This window comes from Chelonoidis abingdonii, chromosome 7, assembly GCF_003597395.2.
Source record: "Chelonoidis abingdonii isolate Lonesome George chromosome 7, CheloAbing_2.0, whole genome shotgun sequence".
Lineage (NCBI taxonomy): Eukaryota > Metazoa > Chordata > Testudines > Testudinidae > Chelonoidis > Chelonoidis abingdonii.
In genome coordinates, this window is record NC_133775.1 from 46,282,942 (window position 1) to 46,305,451 (window position 22,510).

Consider the following 22,510-nt stretch of genomic DNA (forward strand, 5'->3'; position numbering starts at 1 on the left):
CCTGGAGGTTTTTCGCCTTCCCCTGCAGCGTGGGGCATGGGTCACTTGCTGGTGGATTCTCTGCAGCTTGAGGTCTTCAAACCACAATTTGAAGACTTCAATAACTCAGATGCAGGTTAGGGGTTTGTTATAGAAGTGGATAAGTAGGATTCTGTGGCCTGCTTTGTGCAGGAGGTCAGACTAGATGATCATAATGGTCCCTTCTGACCCTAAAGTCTATGAGTCTGAGTCTATATCTTGAACTAAAGCCAGCCACCTAACATAACTTCTGGCCACTCCTTTCATTTTTACTACCCTTTGGTGCTACTCATGTAATTCCACTGGCATCTTTTACTGTTCATGTTTTGCTATTACTACTTGTAGCCCCCATAGCAAACGATTCATGGATAACTCCAGTTTCCTGAATAGCAACGTCTAATTTGCTCTTTGGTTATGAAGTGTAGCCATCCCAGAAGGTATAGTGAATCACCTTTAAACCCAGTAGTGTTACCAGTGTCTTATAATCAGTGATGAGGGCAGTGATTAGGTCACTCTACTGGGATGTGGGAGAATGGCAAAGCAGGGACTTGACCTGGTTCTCTCACTTACCAGGTAGGTGCCCTACCACTTGGCTCTTGGATATTCTGGGGTGAGCATATCTCTCTCTCTCTCTCTCTCTTTCTCTCACATATTTTTTATGAAAAAAATCAACTCAGGTTTGTCTTAAAGTGAAATAGGAAAACTGTTCTCTGTCCAGCTCTATACCTCGGCATATTCTGGGAACTGGTATTTGTAGGGAACACACTTAGTACCTGGACAATTGGCTCTAGGCTGGAAAGTAATTCAGAGGTTGGGCACAGACGAGAGGAGTCTGAGAGACCTAAAAGCATCACACCTGTTCCATAAAGTCTTTAGCCAATATCTAAGATTTCCCAGGTTAGTGCACAAAGCTTTTTACAAAGCCAGATCCCCTTTAAGTGGAAAGCTTTGTTTTCAAGTTGGAGAAATCTGTAACCTACACCCAAGTTTTCTCCATCTGCTGTGAAGATTTTTTCATGGAGCTCCCTAGCGTCTCAGAGTCTCCAGCTGTTTCCCCCATCACTCATCACACCCAGGCTCTGCATCACCATCAGTTCGTGCTCTCCTTCTGCATCTTTGCACCTCAGCTGCAGACCCCAGCATTCCCCAGTATAAGGCCTAATTCTAGACCTGAGTCTGGTGCCCAGTTAGCCCCTCTCCATGGATACTTCCATGCCAAATCTACTCTTCCCCCTCCACCTCCTGTGAGGATGCTGAGTCTTCAGGAAGACAGGTCCTGCTCTGCTCTATGAGACCTTAGGAGGGCCACCAGCCACCTAAATGTATCTCCACACTGGAGCAGGGGGCTGCACTAAGTATACATCCTGAGATTAAAACTTCTCCCTCTTCCTAGCCTGACAGACTCCCCTAATTCAGCATCCCACCTCACTACTCCCCACACTCTTAGCAGCTTGAAATGTTCTTCAGTGCAATAGTATTTAAAATTGTAAATACTTATAGTTTAGCAATTACAACTTTATGTCTCCAGTGATTAAAAAATTAAACAGTGGGTGCTTAATCATTCACAGAGTGTCTTGGCTGATGGGGATACAGACAATTCTAAGTTTTTAGTTTAAAAACTGAAATTCTAATCACTTATAGTAGATGGGGGAATGTACACTAATTGGCCCTGTATGGATTTTTAATGTGCAGATTATTCTATTTTTACATTAGAAGTGGCAGAAATATCATGAGATTTTACCCCTCCAGCCCCCAATGTGTAAAGGGCTCATTTTTTGAAGTCTTGATGTTTGAAAACTTCTCTTCTACACTTTGAAAAACTAAAGGACAATCTCCATTAGATAGGAATAGCTTCTTCCCATGAAAAGTTAGAAGAGAGAAGTGCGGGTCACCACAACCTGGCGTGGTGTTGTAAATTGAATAGAGCTGTGGGCATGCATGGGTTTTCACAAAGCACAAACAAGGACAAGATCTGTTCCCCAAAGAGCTTAGAGTCAAATTCAGGCCAACATAATGCACAGGATAGCTGTTCCAGCACAAGATCAGTAGGCTTAGAGACATTGATGGTCAGAATGATATAGGAAGTGAGAGTGAAAGAGGGGAGTTTTAATGAGGGATCCGAAGTGGAGAATACTGGTGTATAGAATGGGAGGCTTGACAAAAGGTAGAAAGCCAAAGGATCTCAGGTTTTTTTCCTCCCAGTTTAAATGCCTGCTGTCCAACTGCTAACTGTACTAAACCTTTTTCCTTTAGTAAAGTGTTCTCCCATTTGGTTGGCAAATGGTAGATTCCTAAATCCATGGCAGAAAGTCTACAAAGAAGGTGATGACATTTCGTATGTGTGTGATCATGAATATATACCTGAAAATCAGCAAGCAAAAGCTACATGCACAAAGAATAACTGGATGCCTACTCCAAGATGTATCTTTAACCGTAAGCAGCATTTTTGTTCTTTCGGGCTCTTGGCTAAACAACTGCAAAAACACTACTATCATGTTCTGCTTAAGAGAAATACAAAAATAGTGTAATGATAGAACCTCCACCAATAGGTGGTGCTGTATCTTTATCTTAATGCTAAGTTGTTACTTTTTTGTTTTTAATATATTGTTATATTTGATCAAGGCATTATTAAGGAGTTTTAGCTCTGCCTGTTTGTGCTGGAGTTACTACTTGCAGTATCCCAGTCCATTCTTTGATTTCTATAAGCTAGTGTTATAGTATCAGTTCTAGCAGATAACTTACGAGAATGTGTATTCTTGACCTGAGTAACTATAAGATCATGTTGTTGTGACCCTTGTCCTTCCTCATCCAGACCCTCTATGCTGTTTGTCACCTCATACTTGTTATGTCATGTCTAATATTTAGATTGTAAAGTTCTTGGGACTGGTACCAAGTATTTCTTTATCTTCTGTGAACAGCCAAATATATTCGTGGGAATAATAAACATTATTAATAATAATAATGCTCTTCCTGCAACCCATACTTGTTGTTCCTTATCCCCACCCCGAGCCTCTCCTGGTTCTTCTTATATCCCCCTTTACAGGTTGGCTCTGCTCCCCGATGGTCTTTGCTCCATTGCATTTCAGTCATTCTATTTCCTTCTCCTTCTCCAGGCTGACTGGGCACCATCACTGTGGGGAATGAGAGTGCAGGAGAGATAGTTTCAATTATTTCAGTTTTGATGCCCAGAACCATTGTGGCCCCCTGGAAGCTAGGAAGAGTAATTTCAGGGAAGTCCAGTTCAGCCTCTGCAGCCCTAGAATATGCTCAGTGTGGACAGGATCTTAAAAGAATTTAGCTGTCAAACTGTAACAGATTTGTATTGGGCATTTAAAATCTGAGACTTGCATAAATTTATAACTTGGCCAAATTTGAGTGAATTTCCGGAGGACAGTAAAAGATACGTTCTTGATGCCAGGTGGACATCCCAGTCAAGTTGCAAGTCCTTTCCCCAAAGCATCCAAGTGCCTGAGTTTCTTAACAAAACAATTGTACAATTATTTTAACTTTTCTTTTAAACAATTTTTTCCACAATTTTTTCCAGCAACCTTAATAACCGGCAATGTTACCTGAGCCAAATTATGGCATTTAGTGACTTGCCTGTGTTGGGAAAGGTATGGAGGCAAACTGGCTCAGGGAGGTATTGTACTGTAGGAAGCCCAATCCCTCCCCCCACCTCCACCAGTCTGGAGGAGTATGTGTGCGTGTGTGTGTATAGGGTCCTCGAGGGGGAGGCCAAAACCAAACTAACAAAAATGTATGTCTCCTTAAAAAAAACCATCCAAACTTACCCCTTCTGGCTGAATTCCTAGTGCTTCCTTATTGTTCTAGTAAGCAGGCTGGCTTATTCTCCCTTTCTCTTAGATGTTAGATTGAGAAGAAACCGCTTAACCTATTCTTACGGCACTTGAGATCTCTGAGCCTTGAGTCAGAGAAACAAAACTTTTAGTCAGACATACAAAGTCTCTAGGGCCCTCGTCAGACTAATGACCTAAAGACTAATGGGCCTGCAACCTGTAGCAGCCCATGTTGTAAGCTCCAGACTGTTCCTTAAAGGTATAGTACACCTGACCACGTATCTCTCCTCTTTGACTGGACCCATTGGTGCACTCAATCATGCCTACATCTTCCTCAGTCAGAGAACAGAAATCAGTGTTATGCTGTTCCTTTTTCTGGACAGTGTTCTACTGCTCAGAACTGACATGGACATTTCATCATGTGGAGCTAGTGCAGAGCCATACGATCAGTGATCAAGATAAGCACAGTACCCAACAGGTAGTGTACTAGCACACTCGTGGCCCTGCAGATGGGCAAATATTTCTTTCTGAGGGCAGAGTACCACATCTCTCTGTCTAGGGGTTTCCTACTCATGAAGAGGATGGAATATTAGTGGCCTTGGAACAGTTGGGAAAGGATCATACCCAGGGCTAACTGTGAAGTATAGGTCTGTAAAAAACTCCTGTGTGAAGTCGGGGCTGTGCAGAAAGCATTTATTGCAGAGAATTCTCTTCATTTCCTGAAACACCTAGTCTCACTGAAGTGACTCCAATCTGTTTTGTGGATGAGTTTTCAGTAAGGTCTATGAGAAGTGCTGCCAGTGAGGCAAAAATTAGCACAAACTGTCCATAATATCTGGCTGGGCCCAGGAAAGACACACCTGTTTTTTGATGCTTGGGACAGATACTTTGGCCAAGGAACATAAACATGGCTATATTGCATCAGACTAATGGTCCATATAGCCCATATCCTGTCTTCTGACAGTGGCCAGTGCCAGATAATTCAAAGGGAATGAACAGAACAGGGCAATTACCAAGTGATCCATTTCCTGTTGTCCTGTGGTAGCTTCTGGCAGAGGTGTAGGGACACCCAGAACATGGGGTAGCTGGAACTAGGGATGCTGAGGATGTGACAGCACCCCCTGGCTTTAAGTGGTTTCCATCAGGTACAAGGTTTACAGTTTTGTTCAATGGCTTTCAGCACCCAACTATAAAAAATTGTTCCAACACCAGTGGGGTTGCATCCTTGACCATCTTGGGTAATAGTAATTGATGGACTTATCCTCCATGAACTTATCTAATTCTCTTTTAAACCCTCTTATATTTTTGGCCTTCACAACATCCTCCATCAACGAGTTCCATGTGTTGTCTGTGCATTGTGTGAAGAAGTACTTCCTTATGTTTGTTTTAAACTTACTGCCTATTAATTTAATTGGGTGACCCCTAGTTTTTGTGTTATGGAAGGGATAAATAAAGCCTATCTACTCAGTTTCTCTACCCCATTCGTGATTTTATAGACCTCTATTATATTTCCCCTTCAGTCACTCTTTTCCAACCTGAACAGTCCCAGTCTTTTTAATCTTTTCTCATGTGAAAGCTGTTCCATGCATGTAATCATTTTTGTTCCCTTCTCTGTACCTTTTCCAATTCTAACATATATTTTTTGAGATGGGGCAACCAGAACTGTATCAGTATTCAAGATGTAGGGGTATCATGGATTTATACAGTGGCATTATGATATTTTCTGTCTTATTATCTATCTCTTTCCTAATGGTTCCAATAATTCAGTTAGCTTTTTTGATTGCCACTGCACATTGAGCAGATGTTTTCAGAAAACTAGCTATGGTGACTCCAAGACCTCTTTCTTGAGTGGTAACAGCTAGTTTAGAACCCATCATTTTCCATGAACAGTTGGAATTATGTTTTCCAGTGTGCTTTACTATGCCCTTCTCAACTTTGAATTTCATCTGCCATTTTGTTGCTTAGTCACCCAGTTATGTGACAGCCCTTTGTAACTCTTTGCTGTCAGATTTGGATTTAATTATCTTGAGTCATTCAATATCATCTGCAAACTTTGCCCTCTCACTACTTAACCCATTTTCCAGATCATTTATGAATATGTTGAACAGTGGAAGACCCTGATATTTTCCTCTTTACATAGTGAAATCTGACCATTTATTCCTACCCTTTATTTCCTATGTTTTAACCAGTTACTGATCCAGGTAAGGACTTTTTCTTTTATCCCATGACTGTTTACTTTACCAAAGAGTCTTTGGTGTGGAACTTTCAGAAAGCATTTGACAAAGTCCAAGTACACTGTATGCACTGGATCAGCCTCTCCGCATGCTTGTTGATAGCCTCAAAGAAATCTAATATATTGGTAAGGCATGATTTCCCTTTACAAAATCTGTGTTCAGTCTTCCCCAACATATGTTCATCTATATGTCTGATAAGTCAGTTCTTGACTATGGTTTCAACCAATGTGTCTAGTCCTGAAGTTAGGCTTACCAACCTGTAATTACCAGGATTCCCTCTAGAGTCTTTTTGAAAAAATTAGTGTTACACTAGCTATCTTCCAGCATCTGGCACAGAGGCACATTTAAGTGATAGGTTACATACCACAGTTGGTAGTTCTGCAATTTCATATTCCTTAATTTATGCTCCTTTCTATTTTCCTCAGTAGGATTTGATGTTCAGTTTTTAAAGTATGATTCTCTTTTGCCTCCAATTGCCTCTTTTACTCTATTTAGCCTTGATGGTGCTTTTTTTTTTTATCTTGTTGCTGCTTTTTTTGGTGTATATCTTTAGTATGAACCTTTATTGTGATGTTTTAAAATAGTTTCCATGCTGTTTGCAGGCTTTTCACTCTTCTCACTGTTGTTTTTAATTTCTGCCTAACTTGCTTCCTCATTTTTTGTGTAGTTCACCCTTTTAAATTTAAATGCTAATATGGTGGGTGTCTTTGGTATTCCCCCTCCCCTCCACAAGAATGTTAAATTTAATGACATTACTGTCGCTATTACAGAATGCTTCAGCTAAATTCACCTCTTGTACTAGATCCTGTGCCCCACCTAGGACTCAGCCAAGAATTGCAGCTCCCCTTGAGGGTTCTAAGGATCCTTCATTAATGGTATCAACTTTGTACTTCCACTTTATTGACTAGGGGTTCTATTTGTCCTTTGCCTTTCCATTTTGCAGTTTCTTGAGTTCACCATCAAATTAGCATCTCACAGTGACTGCAGGACTATGGCCAAATCCCAGAGATGGGTGGACCAGTCCTAACTGTAGATTATGACATTGTCTAAATATGGTGCCACATGGTGATGGTGAAGGCATAATCCCTGGTTCATACCAAATGGCTAGTCTCTGTCAGTCAGGCCATAAGAGGCAGATGGCCATACTGTACAAATAGGTAGTGGATAAGAAACAAACCAACATCCCAGGACAGTTGGTCTTTGTGTTAGGCCACCATAGTGTCAAAGATGTCACTTAGCACACTGTAATCTAGAGTGGAAGATTGTCCTGCTGGGTCTCTCTCCTGGTCATAAAGGGGTTTGTGCTGTTAGGAGCTCCAGTCTCTAAGGTCTGCCCCCATGGTCACCTTCAGGCTCTGTGGAGTCACCTTTGACAGACCAAGACTTGCCTAACCTTCCCAGCCCTCCACTGTTGGTTCTGTGGCTTTCAGATCTTCTGAGAAATTTCACAAAGGTCTGACTGGGCAACAGGGCTAGATCGTAGGTGTCTGCTAAGTGCATTTCTCCTCGCCACTTCAGGGTTTCAGGGAAAGATGGGACAGACTCGCCTCCCAAGAGAGCCAGAAGATGTTTTCAGTCCAGTCCCAGGATCACTGACTAGGATAGAGGATCCATCACTTCTACCTGGAGCTGGTCCATCTGGTTCACCACACACAGGATCATTAAATCTGTCAAGTACGTTCACACATCACCATGACTACATGACACCTACATGGGATGTCTCTGATTTAAGGCCTAGAATGAAACTAGTAGTGTTGAAGCTGGTCTGCCCACAGTCTGAATCTACCAAATTCTCCATGGTGTTTGGCCCTATTTTTGTTTGTATTACATAAGGTACTAGGATGGCCTATGGATTGGTTGTTCACTTCCCTAGACTAATCAAAGTAGCATGCCAAATGTATCCCGGGTCCCCAGAGTGATAACATACCACCTACCCTCCCTAGACAAGAAGTGGTATGCTCCAGACAATTTGGGTGGGGGCGGAGGGGCGGAGGGTTGATCCTTTCTGTCTGTGCTATTGTTGTGAGTGGGCCTCAGTCTGCAATTTCAGTGGTGTTGAGCTGACCCTCTGTGTGGGCATTTCTGTGCCATTTCCTGTTGTTGTTCCTGACCACGCCTGCCCATTGTGGCTGTTTTGGTCTTCTGGAACCTCTCAGTCATTTCCATGGCCACTGCTAAACACGTCAAACAGAAATGCTGGATCCAGGCTTGTACCACAGCTGGATCATCTGCAGATATTGTTCCAGAACAATACTGTCCATTAGTTCCCCCCATAGTCTCAGTCTCTGAAATAAGCCACTAGGCAACCATATCCTGGAATCACTGGGCCACACCACATGGGTGCACTCTGGCAGAAAATGGTTCAGCCCAAAACTCTGATGATATATTTCCAAGTAGATGCCAAGTCAGTCCATTATCCTCATCTTTTGTGTGGTATATGACTATGCTGTAGCCTCACTCAGCATACGATAGGCCACTTGTGTCTTGCTGGTGAGGTAGGAGCAAGTCACATAGTTCAGTATTCCTTTCCCAGACCTGCTCCAAAGCGATCAAATAGGCCTCTGGGTCATCATCCCCATTCAGCTTGGTCAGGGTGGGGCTCAGGAGATTTACTAGGCTGGTATCTTCCCCTGCAGTTTGCTAGGTGAGCAGTTTGGCCGTGTCTGTCTGAAACTGGAGGTTCTGTTCCTGCTCTGCACGTAGTACCTCCTGTTGTGGGGTGACTATTTGGATCTCTTCTTGAGGCTATTGGGACATCAGCTGTGTTTTTTGTTTTGGGCAATTCCTCTCATGCTGTACCAGCTGTGTGTCCTGTAGGAATGGCTGAGCTGCATGCTGTGCCTCCAGAAACCATCAGTTCCAGTCCCCCACTGTCTGTTATGTTGAAGGAATAATCAGAGTATTTCATCCATGGCCCTTCTTAGGGGCCAAGGAGGCTCACATGGAATCTTGCAGACTACACCACCTGTACAGGATCCAAGAAGCAGAAGGCCAAAACCAAACTAACAAAAAAAAAGTGTCCTCTTTAAGAAGACCTTCAAACTGACCCTTGCTATCAGACTTCCTACCGCTTCTTGGTGTTCTAGGAGGCAGGCAGGCTTTTTCCTATTTCTGAGGTGTCATGTCAGGGAAGGACCCACTTCATCCAGTTCATAAGACCCTTGAGACTTCAGAGCCTTGAGTCAGCAACCAAATGTTTAGTATGATAAACAAAATCACCAGGGCTCTGGTCAGGATAGTGACCTGCCACCTATAGTAACCAGTGTAGTTTCTGGTTCCCTCTCCATTGTTTAGCTTCCTTTCCCTGATTATATAGCCCAGCTTCAGGGGCAGATCAAGGTGCTTCTTGATTGAACTCAGGCTATCTTGGCTGTAAGCTCCAGACTGTCCCCCAGATGTCCTACCACAGTGTAGTATACCATGTTAGGATGATGCAGCATGTTCCTCTGACTATGCCTAACTGATACTTCTGGGTGTTTCAAAGTGAGTTAAAGCCTTGTCCCTACCTTCTCTTTCTGTCTCCCCTTCTTCTGTGGGGCAATTTGCACAATTTGTCCAGTACCACTGAGGCCTGGAAATCAATTAAGATATCACATATACAATTTCAAATACAGGTTGTAATTCTAGTTAGCAATACCATAAAAAAATGTAGCCATACAAACTCATTGTCCATTCCCATTGCCTAGGAAAACAAATGAGCTGTGCAGTGTATCCTGAAGGTCAGAAAATTAAGGCAGAGAGTTAATTCCAAAGCTAAGTGAGTGCTCTTAAAGGGTAAAAGCCTGCTAGCAGCACTGTTCCTTTGAATTGAATTGAATTAAATGTACAAGCCCCTTCTGATTTGTCAAGTACATTAACAATATGAAGTTTCTTCACAGAATTACTTGTCCACAAACAAATCAAAGAATTGCCATAAAATAAGAACCATTAGTATCAAAACCAAAATGATCATTTCCTTCCAACCAACTTTTAGTTTGACTTTGGTGAGACACTATCAGAAATGATGAGAGCTGGGCAGCAATATGGTGTGATGACCTTTATCCTTCCTTACTGACATTCCACCTGCTCTCCATAAGGTCAGAACAATATGAAGGAATGGTGTGAATTGTTCAAGGAGTTTTTAAATGGCATTACTCCGTTTAATTTCATGTTCATCTCTCCTCATGGTCACCGTATATTTATAAAACATGTTAATTAACAGTATTTTTTCTTGAAGTAATGTCATTTTCTCTCTGCTTTAGAAATATGTAGAAGGACAGAGGTACCTCATGGTTATTTCTATGAAACAAAGAACAGGTTTGGTTTAAATGAAAAAGCAACATATAGGTGTCAGATTGGTTACATGACTCCAGAAGGAAATGAGACAGGGGAGATACAATGTCTTGAAGAAGGATGGAGTCCTTTTCCAGAGTGCATCAGTGAGTAGTTTAATGACTGAATATCTCTGTTTTTGTCAAATGGCTCCTTACTGGATTTTCCCTTAATTGTAACTGTTTTTTTCTTATTTTAACTAATCTATTGTTTGAGAAGGTGTTGCCATCATAAACAAAAGAACTTACTGCCATTGTCTGATCTGTATTTAAATCATAAGGAGATGTATTTTATGTAAAACACCAGAGTACAAAGGTTTCAAAACTTTGTTCTTATTGTTATCACCTTAGGTATCTTAAACATCCCATTTTTCCAGGCCAGGGGAAGTATGGTTTTAATGGTGGAGAACTAAATCTCCATCTTTCATGAAATAATGACTTACAGTATTAGCCAAGCCCAGGTGAGGTTTAGGGCATTCCTTTCATGCCAGGATACCTTATCTCCTGGTTATTCCATCTATTAGTATCACCTTTGTGACTGAAATAACTCACTTATAATTAGTTTTCAAGATGAGGTCCATTCTGTTTCACAGAGCAAGGGTACAACTATAACATAATCAGCATAGCTACCATGACTATGAGAATCCCCTCTATGTTGGCTGCCTCTGGAAACACATGAACTTGAAGCTGCTGATAGTCCTGGCTCTACAAAGTGGTGTCCCTTGTGATAGCACCTACCAAAGCTGTGTCAAACTGGGAAGCTTCAAAACAAAACAGGGTACAAAATTTGTACAATGAAGGAATAGACCGTTTTTTGGTTGAGTGCCTCTTTTCAAGCATTTTCCCATATTTCCAGCCAAGAATAATCTCCCCATTTCTATAGGAGCTTTCTGCACCTTATGACTCGTATGGAATTCAATGGGGAAATGTTTCTGGCTTTTGTAGTGTTCATGAATGTCATGATGATGGAAATACAGACAGTGAGCATGACAGTGCCACAGCATGGATTAATTTGGTTAGTAAACAAGGACTAGACCTGCAAATGGGATAAAACGGGTCAATATAAGGGCCAATATTGTTAAATGCAGTTAAAACATTGTATGTACAGCTGTACATGGTGTTCCATCCCTAACCCTTTTATACATACAAAGCCAAACTTGACTCTTGCTCCATCCACTTGGCATTGCTCTGACTGCACAAAACAGCCAGAAATCGATTTGTTTAGCTAGTGTGAGTTCCCCCTAGGCATGGAGGAGTTGGCTAGGGAAAAGGGACATTACTGGGGTGTCCTTGCACTGCAGGGATCCCTGGCTGCTGGAGTGAGCCCTTGGTGCCGTAGGTAGCCAGCACAAGGTAGCTTGAAGAGGGTGGATCAGTCTGAGGATCTGGAAGGCAGAAGATTGGCTTAAAATCACCTTTGCTCCGTCCCCTATTCTGGTTCCATGTTATGCCTAGCTGGTAAAATCAGAAAATCTGTGCCCTGGCTTCCCCACCCAGGAGAGTTTAGCTCTTAGTGTAACTCTTGCAGCCTGAAGCCTAGGGGGTGGGTAGGCTTGAAAGCCTGAGCTCCAGCCCAAGCCCCATCATCCACACTCATATTTTTAGCACTCTAGTTCAAGCCCTGCTAGTGCGAGTCTGTCTAGCTGGGCGGCTCACTCTGAGATACAATGCAGATATCTCCACAGATGGCTGAGGGAAGCATGACTACAACTGGAACAGCCACAGTAACAATACCCAGTACAGTGCCTGAAGGAAGAGAATTATTCACAGTGTCAGAGGGTAAGAAAAAAAGCAGTGGCTTGAATCTAAGTAAGGAAAAGTTAGGATAGATGTTAGGGAGATATTCTTGATTGCAAGAGCATTAGTGTTGACTCTCGAGGGGAACACCTGAGTCACTATCACAGTAGATTGTCAAGAACAAACAGGTCTGAGAAGACATTTGTGGGACTAGCACAGAGGGAAGCCTACAAAATCAGGACTCAAATTAAATGCTCAAAATGATCTCTTCTGTACTTGGCTTTTTAGTCTAAGAATCCTCTTCTTTTACCTCCACATATTTCTGAAGACAATGCAATAGATGTAATGTGCGACACGTTTGTAGAATACTCTGTTTTGTGTGACATTGAAGAGTTTTACATTTTAATTTTTTTTTAAATATGCAATTAATAAGGTTGACGTGCACAAAGTACGTAGAAGGAGGATACTTTAGGCTGTCAGAGTATTTAGTTAATAAAAATAACTAATTTTTCTCCAATTCTGTAGAGACATGTAGGATGCCTGCTTTTCAGCATATTCATTTCTACACCAGTAAAATGGTGTTTCTGCCTGAAGACATACTGGAATATGAATGTGCAGATGGATACCAAACTGTAAATAAAATCTCAAGGGGGCACACAATATGTAGCATAAATGGATGGACTCCAGAGCCCCAATGTTTTGGTAAGCTTTTTTTTTTTTTTTTTTTTTATACTAATTAAACTTCTACACTGGAGAATGCATTTCTTTGAAAAGAGTTTGTAGTTTTTTCATTGAATAATTTAAATAAATATGATTTAGATGCAGGTTACATTGTGGATAATGATTGGATGGGAAAAACTGATGGCTCCCGGGGTAGTCAAGAATCATAAATCACATTTAGTCAGCAATCCCAAGAAAACAGTGTTCTTCGTAGACTAAGGTTAAAAGATCAACCTAATTTCCCATTTCCTGGTTTGCTTTGAAAATTTAGAATAAATTATGTGGGTGACATCATTGATGGGGCCCAGTGTGACATCTGTTTGTTGTATCCCTCCAACTTCATTTCATATACTGTTTATACAGATTATATAGCCAGTGTGGGAAGTAGTGATAGAGATGTACTAAGACCACAGCAAGAGAAAATTCTTGTAGGGCTACTGGAAGCATTAAATACTGTGTCTCTTGAACTCCAATGGTTGTGGTCAGTTTCATAGGTGTAGTTATGCTCAATCCCCACCTGGAATCATCTGAGCAGGCTACAGGAAGCCCATTCTTTTCTATGGAGCTGAAGTGTCTGTACAGAGACACCACGGCCTGGAGTGGAGGCTGAGAGTGTACAACTGATTTAGACTGGGGGATGTGTCATGGTTTTACTTACCATAATCAGTGGATTTTTAGAGAATTAGTAACTTGTACGTTAGGTAGTTAGAATGCTTGAATCAACTCATGCAAACAGAATTTTTACTAAAATAAGAAATACAATAAAATCTTAATACAGATATTAAAATAAGTAACAGGGATATCTAAAGGGCTGAAGGAAAATAGTGCAGACTGAAAGATCAGCTTCACCAACTCATTATTTACAGTTCACAAAATGTAATTTTGCTGAGTGAACCACAGGTCAGTGAAGATGGCCTGTTTATTTAAAGTTACTTGCAAAATTATTTATAATTAGAAGATAGAATGTGGGGGAAAGATGATGAAAATTCAAACCCTCATTTGTTAAGGTTCATCATTTGCCTTCCAGCAAATATATTATACCCTGCAGCTTGTTTTTATTCACTTTGTTTTGCCTCCTCATCTTCTTTTTTTCCCCATCTGTGATGGGAATCTTACACTTATAGAGATTCCCAGTCTATCCTCAATCAGGACTTTTCTTCTTGCTGATAATCAAAGCCCTGATCCACACAATGGGAGCCTTTCCATTGATTTCAACAGGCTCTTAATCAGACCCTAAATTATTTTGTTCATATTAGCAAAATTATTGAATCCTTTTTCATAGGTGTAGTTGTTACAATGTAGTATTTTCTTTCCTTTCCTCACTGCCATCTTTAGCAATAGAATGTGAGATGCTGATGCTGCTCCATGGAGACATTTTCCCCAAGAAGGACAAATATCTTAATGGAGATGTCGTGACATTTTCCTGTGCAAAAAGTTACACCAGAGTAGGACCTGACTCTGCTCAGTGCTATTACTTTGGATGGTCCCCAGCACCTCCGACATGTAAAGGTAAATGTTTACTCCAGGATTATTGAAAAGGGAGAATACTAATTCATCTGACTCTTAAATACTCAATCTTGTGTTGAACTTCTTCTGGATTGTAACCTCTTCCCCAAATCAAATCATTCATTTGTCCCCCTACCAATGCAGGGACTGTTGCCTTCAGCACATTTTCATTGTCTAGATTTAAATGCCCTGACTAACTGAGTTTTCACCTTTTACAGCACGGAAGCTATTCCTGAACCTCATATATCTCAGTTAGGATGTTTCTTCCCTTTCTTAATTGTATCCTATTATTCTTAGCTATGCATAGTGGAGAGAGCTGTTGCCTGAAAATGGACAGGTAAAATTTACACATATAAAAGTCCACTAAGACTTTTCACAGCAATGGGTAAAAATTACAATATTTCTGATCCAGAAAAGGATAGCCCATGCCTACCTAGTCCCTCTGTGCTGTAGGTGAGGTGCATAAGATAACCTTAATTAATACCACTATTTCCTTTCTAAATTATCCAGATAATGCCTCATTCTTTAAAGCAGGGTGCTGTTAGAGTATAACCCTCCTCTCAGATCTGAACTGTAGGGTACAGATGTGGGGACTGCAGGAAAGATCCCTTAAGCTTATCTTCTACCAGCTTAGGTTAAAACTCTTCCAAAGCAGTCTTCTGCCTTGGACAGATGTTATTGCCACCACCAAGTGATTTTCACAAATATTCAGAGAAGGGTCACTTGGAATCCCTATCCACCCAAAATATCCTCCAAGCCTCTTTACCCCCTTTGCTGGGGAAGCTTGAGAATAAAATACCAACCAATTGCCTTAGCAATGTGAGCACAGACCAACCCCTTGTCTAAGGACTTTGGAATCAAAGGATTCTTTAAAAAAGGTAAATTTTATTAAAAAAAAAAATCTGAAAACTCAGGCTTTAGGGATTCAACACCAAAAATAACTTTCTTGGGGTTCAGCTTAAAGGTTACAAGGAAAACAGAAGCACTTGGGGTTTGCACAGAGGAACCCACAAACCAAAACAACCAAAAAGATTCCAAATCGCATCTGTCTTAACTTTTCCTGTGCTATTTACATATCTGGGATTCCAAACGAGGAGTTTCTAAGTATGATACTGATGATTTCCCATACCTGACTTAAAGCTTACAGCTTGTTTCTGCCTTCCCCTCTCTCTCCAGCCTGAGAGATCATTAACTCTCCCCCCCTCCCCCAGCAGTTTTTCCAATTTAAAAGGGTACAGCCCCCTTATTGGTTCCCCTGGTCAGGTGCCAACTCATGTTAAGCTTCTCTTAACCCTTTACAGTTAAGGAAATTAGGATACAGCTGCTAAGGAGGATTCTCTAGCTACTGACTGGCTGGGTGTCCATAAAAGGGAACTGTCCCCCCTCATTTATCACAGGTACTAACAATGCAAGCTAATTATTCATAGTACAGGGAAGTGTTATATAAAATTCTATCACACATCTATACCGATGTTCTTTTACCCAGTCCAAAAACCATCTCACTCCTTGCAGTTCCATCCTTGAGTAGAACCTTTCAACTGTGTGGTGTGAGACTAGGATGAGCCCTGCAAAATCATTTCCACTTGTGACCTAAATGAGCATTTGAATCCAAACTCCAGAGGTGTGAAGTCACTCACCAAGACATTTGTGTCACATTTCCCCACTTGCAGGGGTGAATTTGTTTTCATCCATGTTGATTATAGCTGTGGCTAATATTACACAAAATATTCAGCTAGTCTTTTTGTTCTAGTGGAAATCAAAGCTTGCGGGCCACCACCCAGCATTACGAACGGGAATATTATCAGTGACCTTCACGAGAAATATCAGCATGGTGACTCAGTGGAATATGACTGCAACCTCAGATTTAAAATGATCGGATCAAAGAGTATAGAATGTGTTGATGGAGAATGGTCATCTTCACCCTTTTGCATTGGTAAACTACAGATTTTTCACTTTTAAGATTAGTGTAGAATAAATTTTTCTTGTTTGTTTATGCTTTCAGGGACTTTTAAAATCCAAACTATACACAATGAGGTGTAACATGCTGGCAAGTATGTGACAGGTGCATTCTTTAGTGCTGCAGCACTGGGAAGACTCCAGCCTTAATTAAAGTCAGTGAATCAGTTTCTCTTAGTGATTACTTGGGTGTCAATTGTTGGGCTAATGAGGCAATTGACTCAGTAATTGAGGAGATATATTTAGGAGGAACTAGGAAGTGAAGGGAGGAGAGAAAGCTGTGTGGAAAACTTTTCCTGTTGTATACCTGAGGTTCCATCTGTTATGCTTTGAAACTAAAAGCACATGTGGTGAAAGAGAAACAGGCTGTGTGTTTGTAGCTAGGTAATAGTATTCACACAGTGAGTGAAGGAATGCCCTCTGACAAAGTGTGTTTATTGCCTTGACACCTAATATGCTACCCAGGGACCAACTGTAATTTGCAGGATCTTGAATGGAACATTAAGAAACTTAAAAGCTCCTTGGTTCTGTGTTTGTACCATGCCTAGCAAAATAGGGTCCTGGTCCATAACTGGGGCTCCTTGATGCTACAATAATATTATGTATGATTGCTAATTGGCAAATTTACTACCAGGACCCTGAGGGAGGCAGTCAGTATGCATAGTAACTCATATAATTTTAAGAATCAAAATAAATGCACCAAGCTATAGTATTTGCTTGCTCTCACAGTTTATTTGGAAATCAAACAGAGTATTTTGTTTAGATTCAGCAGCCGCAAAGACCTGCAGCTGCAGGAAATAATTACAGATGTTTTCATAAAATAAAGAGATACTATGAATGTTTCCTATTATTTATAGAGAATCTTAGGTGCATGTAAAAAAACAGTTGAAAGGCAAAGGGATGTGGAAAAGAACATTTGTGCAGATCTGTAAAGGAACACTTCCTGGGGAAGCATGTTGTAAGGAGCATTTTAACAGAGGAAGGGGAGGTTGGATAGTACATAATAAGTGGTAAGGAATCCAAGGTGTAGGGGTGGGCATGAAATTAAGCCCAAACAAAGTGAAAGGAGAAAAGGAGGGAAAAAAGCAGCTAGCAAGGAGATTTTGTGCTGAATAGAAGAAGGGGGGATAGGCAATCGGGGGGAAAAAAACAGATAGAAATGAGATTGTGCTGAGCCTTGGAAGTCAGCATAAGGAACCTGAATGTTTTGCAGACAAAGAGAGCAAACAAAGGAAAGACTCCAGAGAGCAGTGATGTGGTCACAGCAGGAAGGGAGGGAAATTGTCTTAGCCCTGGTTTTGCTGCAGATTGAAAGGTGGGAAGCTGAGCTTGAGGGAAGCCAGGGAATAAGGGGTTGCATATGTCAAGGTGTTGTATTACAGTGAAATTTTCATTTCCTGGATGTGTGCATTAAGAGTGACAGTGTTTTTAAAAAGCACGTGAGTGAGTCAGTACATCGTTGTATTAGTGTGACTGAGTATCATGAGAGTAATGAGCTGACGTGTAGAGATGGTTCTCTTTGCTTATGATCTGTGTGCTTTGCAGTGTCCGTATTGTTGTGAGAAAATACCTTTGAGCAACCTTAACTTTAATTAATGATTTTTTTTAATGTGTGAAACTAGAGATATTTTACAGGAATAAGTGACAATGTTTAGAAAGCCTAATGCAAGGAAAGAGAAGCCTAATAAAAACCTGGGAGATAAGAGGGAGAAGATAGAGAGGTTTTAGAGGAAACTATTGTTACAGACTTAGCCCTTGTCTACACTTGCAAGTTGCAGCGCTGGTGAGGGGGTTACAGCGCTGCAACTTAGCAGGTGTCTACACTTAAAAGCTCAGCCAGCGCTGCAACTCCCTGTTTGCAGCGCTGGCTGTACACCTGTCTGCGTTCGGTGTAAGCGAGACCAGCGTGGGGTCATTCAGGTGTGGACACTCACCAGCGTTTTTATTGGCCTCCAGGGTATTAGGACTTATCCAGCATTCCTTTTCAGCCTCTCTGGTCACCACTTAGCACTCCATGCCCTGGGCTCAGGTGATCCGTCTTTTTAAATGCCCCAGGAATTTTAAAAAATCCTCTTCCTGTTTGCTCAGCGAGGCGTGAGTGCAATCAATCAATCAATCAATCAATCAGCACAATGCCTCCACGCCCCAAACGTTCCCCAGCATGAGCAGTGCCGAGCTGCAGGATCTAATCAGTGTTTGGGGAGAAAGAGACAGTTCAAGTCCAGCTGCGATCCAGCCGGAAATTATGATATCTACGGCAGATATCACAGTCAATGCAAGACAGGGCTATGACCCAGATGCTGTTCAGTGTAGGGTTAAAGTGAAGGAGTTGAGGAGTGCCTACACCAAAGGCCCGTGATGGAAACCGTCGCTCTGGTGCTGCCCCCACTTACCTGCTGATTTTTTGCAAGGAGCTGGATGCGATACTGGGATGTAACCCCATCCCTAGGATCATATCGGACAGTCACAGCCTGGAGACCAGGGTGAGGGGACACAGAGGGTGATGTCCTGCAGACTGCAGCCAGGAGCTGTTTTCTACCCAGGAAGAAGCAAGCCAGTCGCTGGTGCTACTATGAGGAAGGATCAGAGGAGTCTGTTTCAGGTAGAAGCTTTTATTACAAGGATGCAAATGTTTTGGGAGCAGGGGGCTATGCCTAGATGTGGAATAGCCATTGAATTGATCTATCACGTCGTGGTAATCTGCTCTTGTAATCTCTTCAGAAGTTTCAGCCAGAGCATGTGCAATGCGCTTCAACAAGTTTATGGGGAGAAGAAACTGTGTTCCTTGTCCAGCCAGGCTACACGTCTGCGCCATTGTGCCCTGAGGGTGCGGGGATCACGGCCACACACAGGGAAGCTGCGTAGGGACCAGGGCGGAATCCACATAGCTGTAGAAGGGGTCTCCCGCTCCTCGCAGGTGACCTGAGCAGCGAGATATTCTGGAAGGTAAGCAATCTGTAGAAAATGCAGGATACTGTTAAGTGCTATTTTCCCTGCACCTGATCTTTGCATAAACCCATGGCTAACAGGGAAAGAAAAAGGCAGCCTGAAACCCCACCCTGCCTTTGAGCCACGTGTGCAAGATGGGCCTTTCTCTGATTTCCCTGTACTTGATCTTTGCATAAACCCCATGGCTAACAGGGAAAGAGAAAGGCAGCTCAAAAACCACACCCCCCGGCCTGTGAGCCACCTTCCTTCCCTGGTGTGCTGCATGTGTTATTTCCCCTGTAGCAGAACCATCAGACCCACCTTTTCCCCAGTGATCAAATGGCTTTAAACTCACCATGTGCATTCGATCTTCTGCAGTGTCCAGAGTGTCGTATGTTCACACTGTCTGAGAATGATGGTACAAATACTCTTAAAAACAAAGCTTCCTCTGTATTACACACTAAACCTTTTTTTTTTCAGTGACCTGACTACATCTGGAGCAACAGACAGTTCTGAAAGGCTAAGAAACTTAAGAAAGAAGCCTAGGAAATCAATAGGAACAGCTTTGTGAAAGCAGTCATGAAATATGTTTTCCGCAGAACAGAAAAAGTTACAGCATTGGCGGGAAAAACGTAGCATTAAGAAGGATCAGGCAGCAAAGAAAACACAGATTGGCTGCTAAGCCCATGGAACGCCAACAGACCTCATGCAGTCAATGGTAGACATGCAGCAGAGCACTAACGTGGCTGCCCTCATCCCATCCCAAAACTTAGCACATTTGCCCCATCCTGTTTTCCTCAAACACCCATTTCAGCATCCTGGTGCTTACCACACCAACTGCCCCCAAACCAATACGTTCACCTCACATCCATGATAACTGCGACCCTTACCCAATGCACTCAACCCCCACACATGCAGCATTTTAATCCTCAAGTGCAGCAGGCAGTGCATAGCCCTCAAGGAAGAACATATTCAAACCTGTTGAGTGTATGCTCCTCACCGTACCCCCCCTTCCTGTTGTATGTACTGTAATTTTTAATAAAGGATTTCTTGTCTTTTAAAACAGTTTTTATTATTACAGAAAGTGTAACATACTGTAACCACAAGTGAAAAATAGGAACTGCAAATCAATGAAACCACTGCAGGTAACTGCTGTGGCACTGCACTAAACTGCAGTGGAAGGCACCCAACATTACTGTTGGCTTTCAGCCTCAAAGTGCTCCTTTAAGGCATCCCCTAATCCTTGAAGCACTGTGCTGGGCTCTCTATTAGCCCTGCTCTCTGGCTGGGCAAATTCAGCCTCCAGGCGTTGAACCTCGGAGGCCCATTCGTCACTGAAGTTTCACCCTTCCCTCACAAATATTATGGAGGATATACAGCACACGTTTAATCGCTGGGATGCTGCTTTTCCAACACGTGTAGCTTCCGTAGAGACTTCTCCATCTCCCTTCAAACGGGCCAAAAGCACACTCCACAGTCATTCTGCACCGGCTTAGCTGTAGTTGAACCGTCCTTGCTCCTGTCAAGCTTCCTGTATACGGTTTCATGAGCCAAGGCATTAACGGGTAAGCGGAGTCTCCAAGGATCACAATGGGCATTTCGACATCCCCACTGTGATCTTATGGTCTGGGAAAAAAGTCCCTGCTGCAGCTTCCTGAACAGGCCACTGTTCCGAAAGATGCGTGCATCATGCACCTTTCCAGGCCATCCTGTGTAAATGTCAGTGAAAACGCCCACGGTGATCCACAAGCGCCTGGAGAACCATTGAGAAATACCCCTTCCGATTAATGTACTCGGATGCCAGGTGGGGTGGTGCCAGGATAGGAAGATGCGTCCCATCTATTGCCCTCCACAGTTAGGAAACCCATTGGGCAAAGCATCCACAATGTCCTGCACATCCCCAGAGTCACGGTTCGTCTGAACAGGATGCGATTAATGGCCCTGCATACTTGCATCACCACTATTTCAAACGGTCGACTTTCCCACTCCAAACTGGTTTGCGACCGATCGGTAGCTGTCTGGAGTTGCCAGCTTCCAGACTGCAATAGCCAACCCGCTTCTCCACTGACAGGGCAGCTCTCAGTCTCGTGTCGTAGCGCCGCAGGGTTGGGGCGAGCTCAGCACACAGTCCCAGAAAGTGGCTTTTCGCATCCTAAAAGTTCTGCAGCCACTGCTTCGTCATCCCAGACTTGCAGGACATGTGATCCCACCACTCAGTACTTGTTTCCGAGCCCAAAGGCGGCGTTCCATGCTGCAGAAGCACAGTCCGTTACTGCCACAAGCAATTTGTGTCAGCAAGTGTCAGCAGCATCTATTTCATCATCTGAGCTCTGCACTGTCACTTTGGAGGGCATAAGGAATAGATCAACTGCCAGACGGGATGTGCTGGCAACATTCATCAGCAACATCCGAAGCAGCTCGGGCTCCATTCTTCCTGAAATCACACGCGGCCAGAATCACAATGGCACCAAACGGCTGAAAAGGGAAGCGATGCACCACGGGTCGTTGGAACAGGAAGCGGAATGACCCGCACCCTTCCGTCCCCTTCCCACAACCCCCAGCAGCAAATTGGGACGAGGTGCTCTGTGGGATAGCTGCCCACAATGCACCACTCACAACAGCGCTGCAACTGGTGCAAGTGTGGACACACTGCAGCGTTGGTCGCTGTCAGTGTGGACACACTGCAGCGCTGGCCGTACACAGCTGTACGGCCACAGCTGTAACGGCCAGCGCTGCAAAACTGTAAGTGTAGACAAGCCCTTAGTATCCCTCTCCTACATTCATTTAAGTCAGTGGAGGTTTTTCCCACTAACTTTAATGGGAACAAGATCAGGTCCTAAAATAGTGGTTTTAATATTTGCATTAAATTTCTTTTATGATGTATCTGTAAATGTGGCAAAACTACAATATGGATCATTTACGTTCTTTACCTTACAGAAGAGGAAAAAACTTGTTTACCACCCCCCAATATTGTCAGAGGGAGTGTCTTCAGCATAAACCAGGACCAATATTTTCATGGTGATTTTGTGGAGTATGGCTGTGAAGGAAACCTTGAAATTGTTGGGACAAATATCATAAAATGTCTTAGTGGAGAATGGACATCTTTACCTTCATGTGCTGGTAAACTGTACTTGGATAACACTTTAAATGTAACTTAATTTTATTTAAAGATTTATAGAATTTATTCATCTATATTCATGGAAATACAGTTAATGTGGATATTGTATCCAAAACCAGTTACATTAAAAGAATATCAAGGTTGCAAAGTTAAGCACTCAAAAGCTAGGAAATACACAACTGAAGG

At 42.5% G+C, this 22,510-nt stretch overlaps 1 protein-coding gene across 1 annotated transcript in view; it reads left to right on the forward strand.

Moving 5' to 3' along the window:
• The window catches only part of LOC116827118 (complement factor H-like), a 138,607-nt gene that overhangs the window by 91,430 nt on the left and 24,667 nt on the right, over window positions 1–22,510 (forward strand). The window contains exons 12-17 of the mRNA XM_075068271.1: window positions 2,272–2,451; window positions 10,291–10,467; window positions 12,622–12,798; window positions 14,152–14,325; window positions 16,073–16,255; window positions 22,144–22,326. Coding sequence (XP_074924372.1) covers window positions 2,272–2,451; window positions 10,291–10,467; window positions 12,622–12,798; window positions 14,152–14,325; window positions 16,073–16,255; window positions 22,144–22,326 — 1,074 coding nt within the window. The remainder of the gene's footprint in view (window positions 1–2,271; window positions 2,452–10,290; window positions 10,468–12,621; window positions 12,799–14,151; window positions 14,326–16,072; window positions 16,256–22,143; window positions 22,327–22,510) is intronic.